Source organism: Sorex fumeus, unplaced genomic scaffold (genome assembly GCF_029834395.1).
Source record: "Sorex fumeus unplaced genomic scaffold, SorFum_2.1 ptg000024l, whole genome shotgun sequence".
In the NCBI taxonomy this organism is placed as follows: Eukaryota; Metazoa; Chordata; class Mammalia; order Eulipotyphla; family Soricidae; genus Sorex; species Sorex fumeus.
In genome coordinates, this window is record NW_026606081.1 from 48,895,800 (window position 1) to 48,917,051 (window position 21,252).

At 55.6% G+C, this 21,252-nt stretch overlaps 1 protein-coding gene across 1 annotated transcript in view; it reads left to right on the forward strand.

Annotated features, from left to right (window-relative positions):
• The window catches only part of WWC2 (WW and C2 domain containing 2), a 132,709-nt gene extending 111,457 nt beyond the window's left edge, over window positions 1-21,252 (forward strand). The window contains exons 12-23 of the mRNA XM_056114038.1: window positions 4,624-4,753; window positions 6,140-6,220; window positions 6,335-6,421; window positions 7,109-7,301; window positions 9,148-9,321; window positions 10,910-11,025; window positions 11,543-11,771; window positions 14,421-14,585; window positions 15,600-15,692; window positions 17,052-17,294; window positions 17,696-17,823; window positions 18,636-21,252. Coding sequence (XP_055970013.1) covers window positions 4,624-4,753; window positions 6,140-6,220; window positions 6,335-6,421; window positions 7,109-7,301; window positions 9,148-9,321; window positions 10,910-11,025; window positions 11,543-11,771; window positions 14,421-14,585; window positions 15,600-15,692; window positions 17,052-17,294; window positions 17,696-17,823; window positions 18,636-18,702 — 1,706 coding nt within the window. The 3' untranslated portion in view covers window positions 18,703-21,252. The remainder of the gene's footprint in view (window positions 1-4,623; window positions 4,754-6,139; window positions 6,221-6,334; window positions 6,422-7,108; window positions 7,302-9,147; window positions 9,322-10,909; window positions 11,026-11,542; window positions 11,772-14,420; window positions 14,586-15,599; window positions 15,693-17,051; window positions 17,295-17,695; window positions 17,824-18,635) is intronic.

A 21,252-nucleotide genomic window follows, 5' to 3' on the forward strand; every position in this document is an offset into this window, starting at 1 on the left:
GCTGCTCGGGGCTTTCCCCCAGCCAGGCTCTCAGATACCTTGCAGTTCCCCTGCCGTCTGGGGACCACACTCGTGTTCCGGGGAGTGGAGTCTGTCCTGGGCGCCTGCTCAGATGACCATGCGCCCCCCCACACCAGCAAGGACGGGCTCTTCAGAAGCGTTTCTAGCTCCTCTGATACAGCACGTTTCTGTGGTCACTTATGGCCCTGGGGAACTGAGTGCAGAGTGATGGGACAGTCTAGGGGTCTGAGAGAGGCAAATCTTCTCCCAGTCCGAAGCCTCAGGCCCACCCACACTCCTGAGATGGTGGTTGGCATGTGGCCACTGAGAAGACGCCAACGTAGCAAGAAGACATATTTCTTGGAATTCTCAGCCTCAAATGGAAAAATGGCTGAGGTACTGTGGACACCTTGGGCCTCACAGAGCCGTGACCCTCAGGGCCTTCCATGGCCTCTGAGAAGGACTGCAGCCTGAGCATGCCTCACCTGCACCCGCTCTTCCCAGACGTCCGGATCGTGTCGGATTGGCCATGTCCTGCTGGGCCCGGCACATACAGGGCATCCAGATGCTCTCTGGTCCCCCTGGTGGCCAGTATGACCCGGTGAAAGGGCCTCAGAAAAGAAGGCTATGCCCATCACAGCCCACGGGCATTTGCGAAAGGCGAGTTCAGAGGACCTTGACTGGCACATCTCTCCTGCTACTGTGGAGGACTGTCCACTTGAACCTTTGTGTATCTGGAATGTTCCTTTTGGCTGACATGTCCACAGAGAAGAAGGGAGGATCAGCAAGAGCCAGTTGGCCTGGCAGCCTGCACATGGGCGACCTGGGTTCAGTCCCTGGCATCAGATATGGTCCGCTGGGTATGGCCAAGAGAAAGCCCCAGAAAATCAGTCATTATTAAACTGTAGGTGAAAACAGAATTAATCCACACGGTTCCTTCATGATGGCTTGGCAAATATTTTTTCGAAGGAGGGGGTGGAATACGAAACACAATAGTTGTTACTTATTTGTGCTTTATACTCCAGACCTTACACTTGAGAAGGTGTGCTTCTGCATTGCAGAGTACCCATTTAGGAGATTTTTGGCGTTGAGATCCCAGTGTCTCTTTGGTTTCATCACCTGAGGCTGTCCATTATGCCCCTCAGAGAACACTCAGGGAGATGGACTCACCTCACCCCTCAGTGAGATGCATTCACCTCACCCTTCAGACTCATTCACCTCACCTTCAGAGAAACACATTCACCTCACCCCTGAGAGATGCCATTCACCTCACCCTCAGATAAACATTCACCTCATCCTTCAGAGAAACACATTCCCCTCGCCCCTCATAAAGACTCATTCACCTCATCCCTCAGTGAGACGCATTCACCTCGCCTCTCATAGAGACTCATTCACATCACCCCTCAGTGAGACACATTCATCGCTCTTCCACAGCGCATCGCCTTCACACCCTCCCAGTGCTATCAACTCTCATCTCTGTGGAGCTTCTAAAGACCGTCTCATGTGGTCAAAAGTCCCAAGTTTTCGTTATCCCCATGCATGACAGTGCTGTGGTTGAGCAGCCACCATTCCTGGCCACCGTCCCTTGGCAGTCACCCTCTCGTCATCCACTCATTACAGAAATGCAGCGAACAGTCGTCTTGAGGGTTCACAGACATTCAGCGGCTGCAGGAGAGAGGTTAGGCCACCGGCAGTGGCTATTGCTTCTCATTTTCTCAAAGAAGTTGTTTGTTTTGTTCATGTTGCAATCTCAGAAACTCCCAGACATGAGCAGAGCTAGCTGTACACCTGGTGTGAGTCTCACGTGGCTCATTCCCCTGTTGGGTTGAGTGAATAGACCGTTAGGTCAGCCTTGACACAGGCCAGCCATGCATGTGAGCTGAGAACTCCAGGGGCAGTGCTGTTCTGGCTACTTTGGGTTTTCTTTCCCCTTTTTTGGGGGGGGCCCTCTGCGATGCCGGGGATTGAACCTGGGTCGACTGCATGCAAGGCAGACACCCTTCCCACTGGACTATCGCTCCTTGCTCTGCCTAATGTTTAAGCAGCCTGAGGAGCAGAATTGCGCCATGTGACAATCACACAATGCGAGAGTACCAACCAGTCTCAGAGAACGCCAGTGCCCACAGCGTTTATGTGGCAAAATACATTATGCCCAAGAGCTTGCTGGCAAGTAGCATGCACTGAAGTGTGACCACGTCTGTTGGACCGGAGAGATAAATCTCCTCCCATCTCTGTTGCCGGATCTGCTGGAGAGCAGGACCAAGCTGTCTCCCAGTGAGATCTCCAGAAACCCTATTTGGTGCCCAGGATGGAATCTGGGTCTGCTGCGTGCCAGGCAAGCGCTGTATCTTCTGTACATCCTCCAGCCCACAGTCACACGACTTGTTTCTTCTTTCCTTCCATCCCAGCATCTCGGTGCAGCCAGCCCTGCTGGGTGATAGAAACCGGGTCAGCCCAACTGCCAGGCCCTTCCGTGGTGCGTCTCTGTAGTTGAGGTTATTCCCGGAGTCCTCAAACCGTGTCGGCACCTTCACCGTGCACAGAGGGCCTGGAGAGTGGGCGCGTCATCATCCAGGAGCTGCCCAGCTGAGGGGGGGAGAAGCAGGGAGGGGCAGTCAGCCCTGCAACCCACTTAAAGATCTTCACAAGATGTAAAGTCACAGCTCAGGAGGGGGAGGAAAGACAGATACAGTCCTGGGGCCTCTCTCCATGGAGGGCTGGGGTGCAAGAACTCGGCGACTTGTGGCTTATTTTAGAAAACGAGACTTCACATGCACACATTCTCCTGGCCACACGACGCTGTCATGTGAAAGTGACAGAAGGCCCAGTGGATGCTCACTCTCAATATCACGCACCCCAAGTTGTCTCTATTTTCTTTCTTTTTTTTTTTAATTGAATCACCAAGAGTAAATCACCAAGTAAAACACCAAGTAAATCACAAGTAAATCACCAAGAGTTACAAAGCTTTTCATGTTTAAGTTTTAGTCATATAATGATCAAACACCCATCCCTCCACCAATGCACATCACCAGTGTCCCAGAATACCCCCCCTTCCTACCCTCCCCCTGCCTCCATGGCAGACAATTTTCCCCCGTGCTCCCTCTCTACTTTTGGGCATTATGGTTGGTTGAATTTTCCCACCACCATTCAAGCCTGCCTGCCAGGGGCAGATGCTAGATAATTCATTCTCTATTGCTTATTATTGAATATGTGAGGTCGTGTAGTATGGCGTTTGCCTTGCGCGCAGCCAGCCCGGCTGAGCCGGGTTCCATTCCTCCGCCCCTCTCGGAAAGACCGTCAAGCTACCCAGAGTATCTTGCCTGCACGGCAAAGCCTGGCAAGCTCCCCATGACGTATTCAATATGCCAAACACAGTAACAACAAAATGGAGACGTTACTGGGCCTGCTCAAGCAAATTGATGAACAACGGGAGGACAGTGGCCACAAAAGTGGCCGCGCACTTCTGAAATTCTAAAACTGTAAATGGTTGGGGTCCAGAGACATCTTAATCCATTTTGAGATTCATTTTGGAGTCTCTGGATCAAGGCCATCGATGCGCCGAGATGGTGCTCAGAGGCAGATCGTGGGTGTGACAGCTGGGACCCCAAGTGGGTGGGGAGATAGGAAGGGATGGGCCCATTTCTGTTGCCACCATGTAGCCTCGAGTCTTAGTCCTTAAACCCGCGTACCTGGGTTTTGCTTCTGGAAGCTTGTGGCTGCCGGAGTTTCATCTGGAGTGGGCACATCCCCTCCATCTGAGGTGCCCCAGTGGAATTGGCTCGGTATGGGGGTCCGGAGAGATCTCCAACTTGCTGCTTTCTCCCGGGAGTCACTCTTATTTTCTTTTTATGGTATTAAAAGAGCCATTAAGAGGTAGCCTGAGGGGGCTGGAGTGATAGCACAGTGAGGAGGGCATTTGCCTTGCACGCAGCCCCTGGGTTCAATCCCCAGCATCCCATATGGTCCCCTGAGCACCACCAGGAGTGATTCCCGAGTGCAAGAGCTAGGAGGAACCCCAGAGCATCACCGTGTGTGACTACCACTGTATCACTGTCATCCCATTGTTCATCGATTTGTTCGAGTGAGCGCCAGTAACATCTCCATTCGTCCCAGCCCTGAGATTGTAGCAGCCTCTCCTTACTCGTTCTTCCTAATGGTGCCTTATTGGAGGCTCTTTCAGGGTCAGAGGAATGAGACCCATTATTATTATTTTTGGAATATCGAATACGCCACAGGGAGCTTGCCAGGCTCTGCTGTGCAGGCGGGATATTCTTGGTAGCTTGCCGGGCTCTCTGAGAGGGACGCAGAATGTATATAAGAGAATATAAGCATGTCTAGATTTACTTAGAGCCCTGGGGAGAATGATCCAGAAAGAAAAAAAGGCAGCCCATGGGGATGCAGATCACTTATCCATCTCCTTCAGCGGTCTCAGCACCAGAGAAACCCAGTTCTTCCCCTGCCATCAGGCTGGAGATCCCTGCCATCTGCTTGGTGGGAATCTGGGGATCCCTTCTTGGATGGAAATTTCCCTGGCTTTGTGCCGACTCCCCTCCAAGCGCGTTGTGTGATCTGACCCGTGCGGAGGAGAAACCCCCGTGAACGCTCTCCCCTTCCCTCCCTCAGAGGTGGAGAGATCCTTGCCCAAGCGGAGGGCGGCCCACTTGCTCGGGGAGAAGGCCTCCTGCGTGTCTGCCGCCGTGTCCGACGAGTCCGTGGCCGGGGACAGCGGTGTCTACGAGGCTTTCGTGAAACAGTAAGGACACGGGACAGGAGGCATGGGTGGCCGGCAGAGCTTGTCCAGCTGTCTGGGGAGGGCAGGTGCAACCGTCAGCTGCCTGGCCGTCAGCTGCCTAGGGAGGGCTGGTGTGGCCGTCAGCTGCCTGGGGAGGGTAGGTGTGGTCATCAGCTGCCCAGGGATGACAGGTGTGGCCGTCAGCTGCTTGGGGAGGGCAGGTGTGGCTGTCAGCTGCCTGGGGAGGACAGGTGTGGCCGTCAGCTGCCCATGGATGACAGGTGTGGCCATTAGCTTCCCGGGGAGGGCAGGTGTGGCCGTCAGCTGCCCATGGATGACAGGTGTGGCCATTAGCTTCCCAGGGAGGGCTGGTGTGGCTGTCAGCTGCCCGGGGAGGGTAGGTGTGGTCATCAGCTGCCCAGGGATGACAGGTGTGGCCATCAGCTGCCTGGGGAGGGCAGGTGTGGCTGTCAACTGCCCGGGGAGGGCAGGTGTGGCCATTCCCCCACCCTGTGACTCAGCAGCTTTCCGTTCTCACACCGGGAAGAAGAAATTAAAAAAAAAAAAACACATCTAGGGCTGCACGGGAGGCTCAGTGGGCCCAAATGCAGGCCCTGCCCTTGAGAAGCCGGGTGTGATCCTCTGTGTGCTGCCCAAGGAAGCAACCCCGAGTATGACCAGGTGTGACTCTCTCCCCAAAACAGAAAGATCCCAGGAGGTCCTGGGGGACGTTGAGCCCCACAATGCTTTTGTCGGTTTCCCTTCCAGTCGCAGTCCCGGGATCTGTCCAGGGAAGTGTAGGGTTCCGGGGGGGGGGGGTTCCCAGAGGCCTTGTCAACTTCCCCCAGAAGGTGCTGGGGTATCCCGGGGTGGACGCTGTAGCCTCCAGTGCCGTCGGGAACACTTTTTTTTTCTTTTTGGGTCACACCCGGCGATGCTCAGGGGTTACTCCTGGCTCTGCACTCAGGAATCACTCCTGGCAGTGCTCGGGGGACCATATGGGATGCTGGAAATCGAACCCGGGTCAGCCGCGTGCAAGGCAAACGCTCTGCCCGCTGTGCTATCACTCCAGACCCGGGGACACTTTTCCATTCATTCAAAGAAGGAGATTCTGGTGTGGGCACAGCCTCCTTGAGGCTGTTCAATGCCTCTTGTATGATACCGTGCACAGGAACGAAAATCAAATCATGAAGGTGGATTTCTGGGGCAGCGAGATGCCAGGTGGTCGCTTTTGAGAAAAGGGGCCAGTTGCGGAGCACGTTCTGGGACCCAAGGCTCAGAGCACAGTTCTCAGCTGGGCTGCCATGGAGTTGGGCTTTGCAGTCCTCATCATGGTAACGAGCAGAGACCACGACCACCAAGCCCCTGTGGATAAATTGAAGCACAGCTCCCCTTCCCTGCCCCTAGGCCAAGCGAAGTGGAAGACACCCCATTCGGCGAGGACGACAACCCCGGCCCGGAGACGGCGCAGGTGCAGATCGGACTCAGGTAAAGGTTGGGCCCCCGGGTGGCCGGCCCCAATGGGGTTGCGCTGTGGAGCTGGGGATGGCAGGGTGGGGGTGGCTCTCCCGACCCCACGGGTGGTGGCTTCTCTCCCCACAGATACGATGGCAAAAGGGCGAGCTTCCTGGTGATCATCACGCAGCTCCGGAATCTCCATGCCTTCCTGGTACCTCATACTTCCAAAGTGTAAGTGGGTCTGGGAGGGAAGGAGACGTCCTGTGTGTGGGGTTTGAGCTCTGGCACTGACGGATCGTGACGATCAGGAGTAGCATGGGGTCTGGGTGCGGGGGACCCAGGTCAGAGCCCCCTGGCACCTCATGGTTCTTCTGATGTTGCCAGAGTCGCCCCAAGAGCTGAACCCGGAATAGCCTCTGGGGTATTGCCCCAAATCTGAGGGGGAAAGAAATTAACTAGGCGAGGGATCTCCCCTTGGAGAGTAGAATGTTGAGGACGGGTGTGCACAGGACAGAAAAAGGCAGAGCATGTCACCAAGGGACAGCCCGTGTGTGTCCCAGTTCCATGTTTCCTTTGATTTTTTTTTGTTTTTTTTTTGGGGGGGGGTCATACCCCGAGCCAGAACAGCAAGAGAAGTCCCAGAAGCCCATGTACACCCCAAGGCTGCTGGGACCCTGGACGTTACCAGGAAAGACCCAGTCTAAGGCAGCATCTGCCCTCAAGCTCAGGGGTATGGCTTCTTGGGCAGGGTCAGGGCTGTCTCTCCTGAGCAGCTGCTGAGCCCAGGCCAGCCCCAATCCAGGACACAGCCCAGGGTCAGCTGGACGATGCGCTTCTCATCCCTCTCCTGGGGCAAGTGGCCAGCGGTCCGGGAGGCCGGAAGTCCCTGTGAACGCGTCTCCCGCGTGTCCTTTGCAGATATTTTCGGGTCGCTCTCCTGCCCTCCTCCGTGGACATCAGCTGCCTGTTTCGGACCAAGGTCCACCCGGCCACCGAGTGCATCGCCTTCAACGACGTGTTCCGCGTGGCCATCTCCCAGGCGGCCTTGCAGCAGAAGACGCTGCGAGTAGACCTGTGCGCTGTCAGTGAGCACCGGAGGGAGGACTGCCTGGTAGGGCCTGCGGAGGTTCCGTGGAGTGTCCGGTGTAGGGTGTTGGGGCACCCCCGCAGGGGCTTCATCCTTCCACTGAAAGTCGTGCCCTCTGCCCGGGAGCCTCACGGGGAGGTCTGGGCTCCGGCGTCTGGAGATGGAACTCACTGAGTCCTCACACAGTGTGGAGAACAGCAGGGATCTCCCCTTGGAGAGTAGAATGTTGAGGACGGGTGTGCACAGGACAGAAAGGCAGAGCATGTCACCAAGGGACAGCCCGTGTGTGTCCCAGTTCCATGTTTCCTTTGATTTTTTTTTTTGTTTTTTTTTTGGGGGGGTCATACCCCGAGATGCTCAGGGGTTACTCCTGGCTCTGCACTCAGGAATTACTCCTGGCGGTGCTCAGGGGACCCTATGGGGTGCCAGGGATCAAACCTGAATCAGCCGTGTGCAAGGCAAACGCCCTCCCGGTTGTGCTATCACTCCGACCCTCATATTTCTTTTGAGGAAAACCCCACATTCCCAGTACCTCTTCCGGCTTGTTCTCTCCTGCCATGGAAGGCCGAACAGAGTGCTAACAGAGCTGCTAACGCAGAGGTTTCCGCCATCCCTAGTAGTTTGTCGCAGCATCGACAGAATCACCAGAAAACATTACAGCGCAGTCACATTTCAAACAGCCTGTAGTCAGGCGCTGGGAGACGTGTGTGTGGGTTCAAAGCTCCCCTTGAACTCCACCACCCAGTAGGAAATGTGGAAAACGTAGAAAGCCTGGATTTCAGCAGGAACAAGGATTAAAAGGACTATAAGGGTCTTCATAATTCTTTCTCTATACGCAAAAGAAGAAAAAGAAAAACGTTTAATAATATTGCCTGACTAAAGAGAAGCAAAGACAGACGCACAGCACCTGTGTAACAGGCCAGCAGACATGTTCATTGGTCGTGCTTCCCAGCCGCAAATGTCTAGTTAGTTTTAATAGACAAAGTCAAGTTTTTATTGTTTGTTTTGAAATTTTTCAGTGGATAATTTTTATTTGGGGGGGTGAGTATTAATTACTCTGACAGTAGAAAAATGCTGTGATGCAATGCTGATGTTTATCTCTTTTAACTTTTCATTTAAAGACAGTTTTCTTCTCAAAAGTGGCGTGCCAGGGCTGGAGAGAGAGCGCAGGGGATGAAGCAACTGCCTTGCACGTGGCTGGCTGGGGTGGGATCCCCAGATGAGCCCCTGAACCCCGTCAGGTGTGACCCCTGAGTGCAGAGCCAGGATGAAGCCCTGAACACCCCCAAGTGCGGTCTCCAAACCAAATAAAGTAGCTTAGGGGGCACGGCGGTAATACAAGGTCTAACACACTTACTTTGCTTACTGAACCCTGGTTCCATCCCCAAACACTGCCAGGAGTAAGCCATGAGCACAGAGTCAGGAGTAAGTCCTGAGCGCCCCAAAAGTTGCATGCTGAGTCATTAGGTGTTGGCAAGAGTATCTCCCTAAATAATACAGACGGAGGGGTGGGGGCTTTTAGATGGCAGATTATGGCTTATTCGGTTACACCTGGAAACATAAGATATCTCCAGGTTGTTGAAATAACCCGGGGGCCAGAGAGAAAGATACTCTCTGATTCTGCCGTGCTTTGCGTATATTGGAGTCTGGGTTTCCGCCCTGCCACCACGTGGCACCACACACCGCCAGGGCAGAGCACAGCCACAATCCAGTACCGCTTCACAGCCAGAGAACCGCCCCGTTCAGCCCTAAGTGAGGGTACTTGGTCCTCTTCACAGTGAGCAGGAGCTAATACGACTTCAAGCATTTGAAAACAATTTTTTTTCTCTCTTCCCTCCTTTTCCAACCCTGCCTTGGTTTCCTTTCCCAGGCTGGAACCCAGATCAGTCTGGCTGATTTACCATTTTCCAATGAGATTTTCACGCTGTGGTATAACTTGCTGCCATCTGAGTCTAAGCAAACGCCGTGGAAAAAGAATGAAGATGAAAACGCAGACTCCGCCCTTCACGAGGACCAGCCGTTAGTGGTGGACGCCATCGACCTGGTGAGTGGGGCTTGGAGGAGCAGCACATCTCACCAGATCAGGAGCCCCTGGAAGCTCTGGCCGCTGACTCCTCAGCTCTTCGTCCCTCGCTCTGTCCCACGTGCCGTTTCTCAAAGGATGCCGTGTCCCTGGCAGAGGTGGCATCTTTGCCTGTGACCTTCCAGTCGTTCCAACATCATTTATGAAAAGAAAATTCTCGGGGGCTGGAGCGATAGCACAGCGGGTAGAGCATTTGCCTTGCATGCGGCCAGCATCCCATATGGTCCCCGGAGCACCGCCAGGAGTAATTCCTGAGTGCAGAGCCAGGAGTAACCAACCCCTGAGCATGGCCGGGTATGACCCAAAAAGAAAAAAAAATTTCTCTATAGTGAATTATCACTTGGTCCCAAGCGGGTGGCCCCTCACCTTTCGGCATTTACACCTCTGGACTCGCGGCTCTCTCCCTTCTGGACTCTCGCCTGCGTGTCTGCACTGCACTCGGCCCGTGCTTGGTGCCCCCAGTACCCACTCTCCCGCTCTGCACCTCAAAAGGCCTCTTCCATTCCGGATCTGAGTCGTTTGAGCTTCGGCTTCGTTTCCCCTGTCGGTCCCACTAGAGCTTTGTCATCTGTTCCCAGTCATTTCACACCACTAGCTTCGGGTTTGTTGTTTTTTTTCTCCACTGTCACTGTCACTGTCCTCCCGTTGTTCATCGATTTGCTTGAGTGGTCCCAGTAACGTTTCCATCGTGAGACTTGTTGTTACCGTGTCTGGCATATCGAATACGTCACGGGTAGCTTGCCAGGCTCTGCCGTGCAGGCAAGATACTCTCAGTAGCTTGCTGGGCTCTCTGAGAGGGGCAGAGGACTCGAACTCGGGTCGGCCATGTTGGCTGCGTGCAAGGCAAACGCCCTAACTGCTGTGCTATCGCTCCAGCCCTTTTCTCCACTACTTGTTTTTTTATTTTTGTCACACCCGGCAATGCTCAGGGGTTCCTCCTGGCTCTGCACTCAGGAATTACTCCTGGCGGTGCTTGGGGGACCATATGGGATGCCGGGAGATTGAACCCAGATCGTCCACGTGCAAGTCAAATGCCCTCCCCCGCTGTACTATCACTCCAGCCCCTCCACTACTTCTCTGTTACACTCAGTGCCCTACCTCTTTCATCTTTCCATCCTTCTGGTTATTTCAGTTTTATTTTACCCTTTCTCCTACTGCCCTCCCCTCCCCACCCCCCCGCCGTGGTTTTGGGGCTTACTCCTGGCTCTGAACTCAACTCAGGGATCCCTCCTACCGGGACTAGAGGCATCTCTGCACCCCTGCCCCTGCCTGACGACCTGGGGCGGTATTGGCATCCCACAGACACTGCCTGTGCCCTGGGCGGTCAGCGTGTCTCCCCCCAGAGCTGGTGGTTGATGACCGCCTCTCCACCACGCACTCCTAGCAGTCTGCTGTTTGGGACTCCCTTTACCGTCAGTGTTTGAAACAGCGGAAGCCCGTGGGGCAGCCTTCATGGCCTGACGCCGTCCATCTGGAAATCAGGTCACTGTACACTGGGCTCTCCCATTTGGCTGAGCAGGCCAGGTCACTCGCCTTCTCCTTTCCCCAGGACGCAGTGTCAGCCTTGCTGGCACGAACGTCGGCGGAGCTGTTGGCTGTGGAACAGGAGTTAGCACAAGAGGAAGAGGAGGAGGAAGAGGAGCAAAGGGGCCCTGATGGAGACTGGTATGTGAGCCCTTTCCTTCACAGCCGGTAGGGGGTCAGGCTGTCCTGACAGTCTTCAGGGCGGGGGGCTCTCCGCTCAGGGTGGGGAGGCTCTGTTTAGCGCCTGTCCTTTTTGTTTATTTTTATTTTGGGGTCACACCTAAGGAGCCTCAGGGGTTACTCCTGGCTCTGCACTCAATGCTCAGGGACCATATGGGGTGCCAGGGATTGAACCCAGGTCAGTCACACATGCGAGGCCTGGTGGACCCACAACCTCCCGGGTGTCCTGTCGTGCCTGCCCCCTGTGTCCATCATTAGTGGTGGGGTTAAAGGTGAGGGGTGATTTCCAGGTGATTTGAGGTCTGATTTCATCGGTTTGACTTTCCAGCCCCAGGTTGGGGTGACTCGGCCCGGCGGCACCTTTCCCTTCTCCGGCGCCTTCTCGGAGGAGGTGCCCTTGAGCGTGCAGGGAGGGAGTCTGTCTCAGTGTGGGACGGGCTGTGGGAGGAGGAGGCCGACCGCGTCTCTCGCCCCGCAGGTTAGCCATGCTCCGGGAGGCCTCGGAGGAGCTGGCGGCCAAGGAGGAGGCGCCCAGGAGACCGGCAGACGGCGGAGGCAACACTGGGGCCCCCAGGTCCTGCGGCCGTTCCTGCGCCCGTGTGCCCCAGCTGAGGGCTGACGACAGCGGGAGGCGCGAGAGCAGCTATGGCAGAGAGCTGGGTGGACAGACGCCCGCCGGCACCCCCGCCCTGGGCACCCCCACTCTGGTGAGAAGCTCTAACTGCACTGCTTTCCAAACGGGGATGTGTGTGTGTGTGTGACTGTGTGAGTGTGTGTGGGGGGGGGTTGTGTGTGTATCTTTGTGTGTGTATGTGTTTGTGTGAGTGTGTGTGTGTTTCTGTGTGTGTGAGAGTGGGTGTGTGTGTTTGTATGTATATGCGTGTGTGTGAGTGCGGGTGTGTGTTAGTGTGGGTATGTGTGTGTGTGAGAGTGTGTGTGTGCGTGGGGGTGTTGTGTGTGTGTCTTTGTGTGTATGTGTTCGAGTGTGTGTGTTTCTGTGTGTGTGAGTGGGTGTGTAGTATGTTATGTGTGTGTGAGTGCGGGTGTGTGGGTGTGTGTTAGTGTGGGTATGTGTGTGTGTGTTCGTGATTATCGATGTGTGGGTGTTTGTGAGTTGTGTGTATTTATGTGTGTGAGTGTGTGAGTTTGTGAATATGTGTATGAGAGTGTGGGTGTGTGTGTTTGTGTTTGTGAGTGTGTGAGGGTGTGTTTATGAGTGTGTGTGAATGTGTAAGTATATGTTTGTGAGTGTGTGAGTATGTGTGTGGTTGTGAGTGTGAGTGTGTGGTTGTGAGTGTGGGTGTGTGGGGTTGTGTCTGTGTGTTTTTGAGTGAGTGTGGGTGTGTGAGTGTGGGTCTGTGTGTTTTTAAGTGAGTGTGGGTGTGTGTGTGGTTGTGCACAGCACACTGTGCAAAATCCGCTCCCAAGCAAGTCACTTGGGGTTGATAGTACAGGGGTTAAGGCAAGCGCCCGGCTCTGGCACACCCCGGTTCAACCCCGACTCCATATCAGTCCCCAGCGCTGCCAGGCATTGCGACCCCCAGGCACTGCTGGTAAGCCTCCCCACCCGGGGGGAAAAAAACAAACAAACCAGTGACACCAATATTTTGTGGGACTAGACTGAGATTTTGTTACTTTGGGGGGGTCGCACTGCGCAGTGCTCAGGGGTGACTCTCAGCGGTGCTCCCGGGACCAGGTGCTGTAGGGGATGGAACTCGGGATTCCTGCACAAAACGCTTGCGGCCATTCTGTCAAGCCAGTTCCCAGACTCTACAGAACATTTAGCAGAGCCTGAATATTCATTTTCCAACGTAAGATTTTTCCCAAGATGACTGGTTCTGCCTTGGGTCTGTGACTGGCCAAGGAAGTTCTAGCCCATTGCGGATATGCAGTGCGATGTTCGGGAACCGTCAAACACAAGGCCTCTGGCTAGAACCAATTCTGGAAGGTGACAGGTGGCCCAGAAGCATCTCACGTCACCGGGAGACTGACAGCCGCCCTCGCTGAGGAGCCTCGAAGATTCCAGCCCCAGGCTCAGCACCTGCGTAGACTCTGCCGAGGAACAGATTGCGGGCGCAGACTCAGACCAACTTATGCTCAGAGTTTATGCTCTTTTGTTGCATTTCCACAGACCCAAAATCGTTCTATTTATAGACACTTGGTTACATATTCTATATAAATCTATAGTGCACTTGTGTTCTCTTACATACTTCTGTTATTCTAGAGAGAACTAATCAAGAGCATTGAATACTTGATTAAGCATTCTTGAATAAGAATCTTCTTTATTAAAAAAAAAATTCCTTTTGTAAGGGTTGGGATGGCAGGGCCCACACAGTGGTGCTCAGGGCTTAACTCCTGGCTCTGTGCTCGGGAATCACTCCTGGCAGGGCTCGGGGGACCTGATGTGATGCCAGGGATCAAACTTGGGTCAGTCAGCACAGGACAAATTCCCTCCCCACTGTACTAAAGCTCTAGCCCTGTGAGTAAGATCCTTTACAGAGCTGTAGTTACCCCTTGCACCCTGCAAACCAATCTATTTTCTTGGGGAGAAGTTTGGGGGCTTGGCTTGGCTTGCAGGGTCCCCCTCCCCAGTGGTGCCAGGGATCCGCCTGGGGCTCCTGCATGCCAACCCAGGTGCCAGCCTTTGAAGGTCTCCCCTGCCCGTCCCCTCTGCAGATCTGCGGTCCCCCCTGCAAACATGCATTGCATTTTGTAGGCCTCATCTGCTAAAGGCAGCTTCATCTCAGTGGCCGGGCTGGACAGACCTCTCTACTCCCCACAGAGCCTAACTTTTTTTTTTTTAATGAATCACTGTGAGATAGTTAAAGACTTACAAACCTTCACGATTACGTTTCAGTCATACGGTGATCGCGTACCCATCCCTCCACCAGTGCCCGTTCTCCGCCACCAATGTTCCCAGTATCCCTCCCACCACCCCCACCCCTTCCTGCCCCCCCGCCCCCCGCCTCTGTGGCAGGCACCTTCCCTCTGTCCTTTTGGATGTTATGGCCTGTGAGGCTAGCTTTTTTTTTTTCTTTTTGGGTCACACCCGGCGATGCACAGGGGTTACTCCTGGCTCTGCACTCAGGAATTATCCCTGGCAGTGCTCAAGGGACCATATGGGATGCTGGGAATCGAACCCGGGTTGGCCGCGTGCAAGGCAAACGCCCTACCCGCTATGCTATCTCTCCAGCCCAATGAGGCTAACTTTTAAGGACTCTAGTAAAGGCTTTCTTGGATAACACGGCATCGACACCTGCCCCAACCCTCCTTCCGACCCCACCGCGTCTCTGTGGCCTTCCTACGAGGAAGAAAGGAGGGTGGCCGTGCCTCAGGAGCCGCCCGTTGCCTTGCAGGTGGACAAGGAGACCAACACGGAGGAGGCGGGCAGCGCCGGCCTGGCCGTGCGCCCCAAAGACCGCGGCGGGCTGAGTGCTCGGCAGCGCCCCCTGGTGAGGAGCAGCGTGATCGTGCGTTCGCAGACCTTTTCCCCTGGGGAGCGGAACCAGTACATCTGCCGGGTAAGGGGGACCCCAGTGATCAAGGGACCCTGCGGTGACCGCAGGCCGAGGGGAGCGCTGGGACCCTGCTGGCCAGGGCCGCCAAGATACACGCACACACATGATGCCACCAGTTGGGGTGTGTGCGGCCCTGATGTCCTCTTGGTCACTTGGATGCGGGTGGCTTGTGAAGGGCCACTGTGGGCGCCTTTGGACCCAGCCGTCTGGAGTTTTCGGGAGGTCCCAGCCGCATCCAGCTTCGTGTGTTTCGGCTGTGGACGGATCAGGCTTGACAGCTGCCAAAATGGACATCGAGAATTGGATTTTAGAACCACCTAACAAACCAAAAAAAAAAAAAAAAAAAAAAAGCCCCTGGAAGAATACTGTGGGATTCGCCAGCGTTTTACAGAATGAGGGTCGAGAGGCATCGAGATTCCGCCTTGTAGAATGGGATAGAGGGATGGATTCGGAATTCGGAGTTTGTTCATTTCATGGATATTCTTACCAAACCCATTCTGGACGCTGGCGTTCGTCGATGAATGAGCTCAGCCCTTGTTCCAGAAAAGTCTATAGAGCAGGGGAAAACTTACTTGGAGGAATCCTCTCTCTTCTTCTGAAACTACTTTTCATTATTGCTGTCATTGTTTTCGGTCAGATGTGCACGATACTGTTCACATTTGTGGTCTTGATGTCCAGTGACTGAACCATCCCTACCAAAGTGCCCAGTACTCCCTCCTTCGGCCTGTGTGTCACTTCCCGTTCCCTTTTTCCTCCCCCCAGCCGCCCCCCCACTTTACTTTTGTACCCCAAGGCCAGGGACTTGGGCCTTGCATCCAGCCCAGGCCCCCTTGCTCTGTCTCTCTGGGATCCGTCCTTGTCCCTGTCCTCCTGCTGAAACCCCCCGCTCCCCCCCCCCCCGATTTTGGGTGAGGGTTTCCTTGAGAGAAATAAACTTCCCACGTCGCTCTGTGCGTCTCCCTCTCCCTTCGCCTCCGTCCCCTGGTGACTCTCTCTCTTCCCCTCTGTTACCGGCAGTTAAATCGGAGCGACAGTGACAGCTCAACCCTGGCGAAAAAGTCCCTGTTTGTGAGGAACTCCACGGAGCGGCGGAGCTTGAGAGTCAAAAGGGTAGGTGCCCCCTCGAGCACCCGAGTCCCTTCCGGAGACAGGAGTTGCTCCCCGTGCTCCACCTCCGGGTTTGACCCAGTGGGGGACACGCTGGTCAGTGAATGGGGCTGGAGGGACTCACTGCCAGTGAATGGAGCTAGAGGGACACCTGGCCAGTGACGGCGGTGCTGGGGGGACACGCTGCCCCCTCGTCCCATGAAGGCCTGGGCTGTGAGTCCTGAGCGTGGCTGCAGCTCAGTGGAGCAGGGCCTCGGCCTCGAGTCCACACCTAGACCCTGTGCCCGGCACCCACACCGGCTCCTTCCCCAGGGAGAAGCCCAGGCCGGGCAGGGCTCAGGTCCCCATGCGCAGGAAGCTCAAGGCAGGTGTTTCCTTGACTCACTAGAGGAACTTTAGCAGGAGGAGAGGCTGCTCCGGAGGGCACAGCGGGGAGAGGGTGCGCTCTGCCGGAGAGCCCCCAGCGGCCCCCCAGCCCTTGGGGGTGGGCTTTGGTGCCAAGCCAGGAGACCCCATGTCCCTCCCCTCAAAGGGAGAAAAGCTGCGGGCGATGAGGGTTCAGTGGGTGTTTCAGCACGCAAATGCATGCAGGCCACCACACAAGGAACGAGAAAGTAAAGCAGATAGCCGGTGGGGTAGAAGAGCATGGGGACCCACCCTCAGGTGCACTGGAGGGACAGACCCCCAAAGGCACAGCCCCAGGGAGCACACAGGCTTCTACCCCACACACCCCCTCTCCCTGACTAGTCGCCCACATTTCAGGCTAAGTAGGAGCATCTGCACCGCCTCAGAGCAAAGGCTGATGGACCCCACAAATCGGGAGTAAGGGGTGGGAGTGAGGGGCTCAGGAGGGGGTGTAGAGTGAGGGCTTGGGAGGGGTGTGGAGTGAGGGTTCCAGGATGGGTGTGGAGTGAGGGGCTCAGGAGGAGTGTGGAGTGAGGGGTTCGGGAGGGGTGTGGAGTCAGGGGCTCGGGAGGGGTGTGGAGTCAGGGGCTCGGGAGGGGTGTGGAGTCAGGGGCTCGGGAGGGGTGTGGAGTGAGGGGCTCAGGGGGAGTGTGGAGTGAGGGGCTCAGGGGGAGTGTGGGTTGAGAGCTTGGGAGGGGTGTGGGGCGAGGGGCTCGGGAGGGGTGTGGAGTGAGGGGCTCAGGGGGAGTGTGGGGTTAGAGCTTGGGAGGGGTGTGGGGTGAGGGGCTCAGGAGGGGTGTGGAGTGAGGGGCTCGGGGAGTGTGGGGTGAGAGCTTGGGAGGGGTGTGGGGTGAGAGGCTCATGGGGAGTGTGGAGTGAGGGCTTAGGAGGAGTGTGGAGTTGGGCTCGGGAGCGAGGGGCTCGTGGCCCCCCTGCCTGAGGGTCTCCCCGCCGCAGGCCGTGTGCCAGCCAGTGCTGAGGAGAGCAGCGCAGGAGCGGCCGGCGCGCACGTCGCTGGACCTGGAGCTGGACCTGGCGGCCTCCCTCACCCGGCAGAGCCGCCTCAACGACGAGCTGCAGGCCCTGCGCGGCCTGAGGCAGAAGCTGGAGGAGCTGAAGGCGCAGGGCCAGACCGACCTGCCGCCCGGGGTGCTGGACGACGAGCGCTTCCAGAAGCTTCTGAAGCAGGCCGAGAAGCAGGTGAGTAAGGTCGGCCCCTCCTCTCCAAAGCCCGCTGTGGAGGGCACCAGCCTCGGCCCCCTCCCCAGGGCTCCTCGGCCCTCCTGGACGCCACAGCGTGTGGCCGCCTGGGCTGGCCACGGGCCAAGGGCAGTGCGAGCGCCTGCCCCCGCCAGCGGAGGGACCCTGGAAAGCGTTGGACCTTCTTGCTGTGACTCTCTCTGGCCTCCTCGAGGGGTTTGCCCTGTCAATTTCCTGATGGGAACTGATCGGGCTCTGAGATCTGTCCGGGTTGGGGCTGTGACTCACGCCTGGAGCTTGCCCACTGGTGGCGAGAAGAGTGCCTCTGCGTCCAGGCAGCCCTCCAGGCTTTCAGGCTTTTATTCAGGCCCCAGAACCTCTGTGTTCTCCCCCGTTCTCAGGCGGAGCAGGCACAGGAGGAGCAGCAGCACGGCCTGAGCGCCGAGAGGCTGATGCGCCGCGTGTCCAAGGACGTGAGCTGCCTCCGGGAGCAGAGCCAGAACGTGCCCCGCGAGGTGCAGTCCTTCAGGTGAGCAGGGGGGTGATTGCGCCGTGAGCACCCCGGGAGCTCTGGGATTCCGAGGGGGAGTTACCAGAGCAGACACGGGGTGGTCTTGGGGAGCGTGGCTGGGGGACCCTCACTGAGATTCCCCCCCCCACCCCGTGAGGGGAGAGAACACGGGAAGAGGGGGGATGAGCAGGGGTGGGTGGGGAGGTCTGGGGGGGGGTAGGGGTGTGTGCAGGGTAAAGGTTCCCTAGAGCGGCTGCACAAGGGGGCAGAGGCCTGGCCAAGTGGCGATTCAGGGGGAAGAGCGGAAGTTGAGGGTGGGGGGCGTTCCCCAGAGCACCCCCCATCTGAGAGTGAGGGCAGAGCGGGGGCGGGTCTGGGAGATGTGTCTGCACGTGCCCTGGGGGTGCGAATGGGGGGCGCAGGGCAGACTCCGGGTGCAGGACATCCCTCAGTGCCCTGAGCCTGCATTCGCTCTTTCGAGGGTTTCTCTCTTCCTCGTCATCCTTCCCTTGTCTGCACACCTCACCTCTCTTCGTCTACACCGGCCTCACAAGGTGCCGTGTGAACCCATCCTGGATGCAGGTTCCGGACAGACTGGCCTGTCACACGCCCTTCCCCCCTCCCCCCCCCCACCTCTTCCAGCAGCTGCTGATTTTGAAGGAGGTTCCTGGGTTGCAGGCACTTTGGCGGGGGGAGTCCCGAGAAATCCCCCTGAATGTCGCCCTTGACCCCAGACATGATCTGACCCGGGGTGCCCCAGAGTTGGCCCCGAGCCAGCGGGGTCAGGGCTTCTCGGGGTCCTGCAGCACCCACCCATGTGTCCCCCGCAGGGAGAAGATGGCCTACTTCACCCGGGCCAAGATCAGCATCCCTGCCCTGCCTGCAGACGACGTGTGAGGCGCCCACGGGCCGGCCCCCGGGGCGGCGGGACCAAGCCTGGCCCCTCCGAAAAGAGCTTCAATCTCACGTCCGGTGGAGACTCGTTCATTTGTAAAAGTGACTCGAATGTAATCCCTACATGCTTGGAAAAGAAAAGAAATCAGAAAACCACAGTGGGTTCATCCGGTTCCCCCCACCCCCCAAAAATGGGGAAGTGGGTGGTTGGGCACACACCCTCACCACAGGCTGGGCCCGTTCCCACGGCGGGTGGGACAGGCAGCAGGACAGGACATGCCCCACGGGCCGGCCACTTCCATGCATGGACCCAAGCCACGCGCGCATTCGTCTGCGCCTGGCCAGGAACCTGGGTCTCCTGGGTTTCCATTTTGTCCGTATGTGGTGGTCGGGAGAGGCAGACCCCAAGCTCTGATGGGCTGACAACACACCAAGAGCAAGGGGGCCGGGCGGCCCTCAGGGCAGCTTCCCCACAAACACCAAAATAAACGCTCTGGAGCGCAGTGTCCCGGGAGAGTTTCCAGCTTGCCCTAGCAGAGAGTGGCCCGGAGTTGGGACGCAAAGTTGGGGGGGTGCCCTGGGTTCCCCGGCTCAGACAGGATGGGAGCGGCCAAGGGCCATCACCCACGAGATTCAGGTAGAACCTTTCAGGGGGAGGAAAGACCATCTGGGATGAATCGAAGTCGCCCAGAAGGTCTGAGGAGAAAGGCCACCCCCAGACAGACCTCTGGAGTCAGCCTGAGCCCCACCCCCACCCTGGCCCCCTTAGAGGGAGGAGCCTGGTTGCAGAGAACAGGCAAGGCCGTTTGTTGAGAGAAATAACTCTGGAGGACCAGATGCCAGCCAGGACGTGGCCCAAGCAACCTCCCTGTGGAACAGCCACCTGCCCGTTCCCACTCTGTGGAGACAACTTCGAGCCACCTGGACAAAGCCTTGCTTTGCTTTGCTTTAAAAAAAAGTTTTGGGGGGTGGTGGCACACCCAGCAGTGCTCAGTGGTTACTCCTGGCGCTGTGCTCCGGGAGGTGCTCGGGGACCGTGTGTGATGCCGGGAATTGAACGTGGGTGAGCAGCGTGCAAGGCAAGCGCCTTCCGGGCTGGCCTGTCTCTTCAGCCCCTGGAGACCAGCGTTTCCTTGCGTCAGTCGTTGTCAGAGTCCCAGGCTGTTGGACTCAAGGAGGCAGTGTGTGGTCAGGCAGCTCGAAGAGCAAGCTCAAGTTGCGTTGGAGGGGGAGGGAGGTCTTGTTTGGTTCTAACGCAAAAACCACCTTCAAGGAGTGCACCCTTTCAAAAGAAAAAGGGAAGGAAACAACCAGCGCCAAATACTTCTCTTCCTAAGATAGAGTTCTTATTACTGGTGCATTTAAAAAAAAAATTTTTTTTTCTTCAAAGCAACGATGCCTATTTGGAAAGGTTCCTTTGATCAGAACCAAGATCCAGACGAAGCAGTTTCTAAGCCTAGAACATTCGCTATTGCTCCTAAGTGTCCCCGCCACCGATGTGCAAATGGATTTGCAGCTCTCACCGGATGTGAGACCACTTTCAGCAGAACCAGCCTGGCGAGCGGGCTGTCGCTTCTGATCCCTGACTCGGGAAAGCGAGAGTCCCATCCATTCATCCTTGTCAAGGTCAAATGTGAAAGACAGAAGCTTATTTAATGTAGAGGTGAAGGAAGGCCAGCTGTTTGCGGCTTCTTAATCTCGACCATAAAAATGTTTATACAATTATGTGTAGCTGTACCGTACGATTTTATTTTCTTCATTTATTTATTTACGGTCTTATTTATGTTCTGTTTAATATATAGTTTGGTTCTGGCCATTGTAAGTGTTTGACATAGAAGAGGCTCTCTATTGACAGCTTTATAAAACTTCATCAGATTCGCTCTTACCTTTCGTCATACAAAAAGTTTCAGGTGTGACAGCTTAAACTCTATCTCGGGCAGGCAGTTAACCGTTCTGACCACGATGCTTTTGGGTCTATTCTACACGATGTGCTCATTTCTAACACGAGAGACCAATGTATTTTAATATAATCCTTTTCCACACTTTAGAAATCAACAATAGTGTTTGTGTATTTATAGGCAGCTTTTAACAGTCCTATCATTTTTGTACTAGCCCCAGTGATTCACAAGGACAAACCTTTTTAATAACTTGATCACAAAACCATACGGGCAAATATGAATTTTAATATTATAAATACTATTTTTAAAAAGGTAGAATTTATTCCGCACAGGGTAAAAAGAATGTAATATTTAGTTCTCAAGTTTGAATTACCAGTATGTTATTACAATTTTGTATATCAGAAATCAAGTGTTACAGGTACAAAAAGAAAATTGCTAGCCAAAATGAACAAAGCTTAGCTGACTCTATAGCATGCAAATCAAATAAATTTAATATCTTGGGGGTTTTTTTTTCCTATCACTTTATCTGTATTGTATTAAATATCAAAAGCTCAGGACTGAACTAAATATTTAATCAGGTTTAAATGCCGAATGTTTCTGTTTTAATTTGTCTTGTTTGTAAAAGTATGCAAATACACCACATAGATTAACTTCA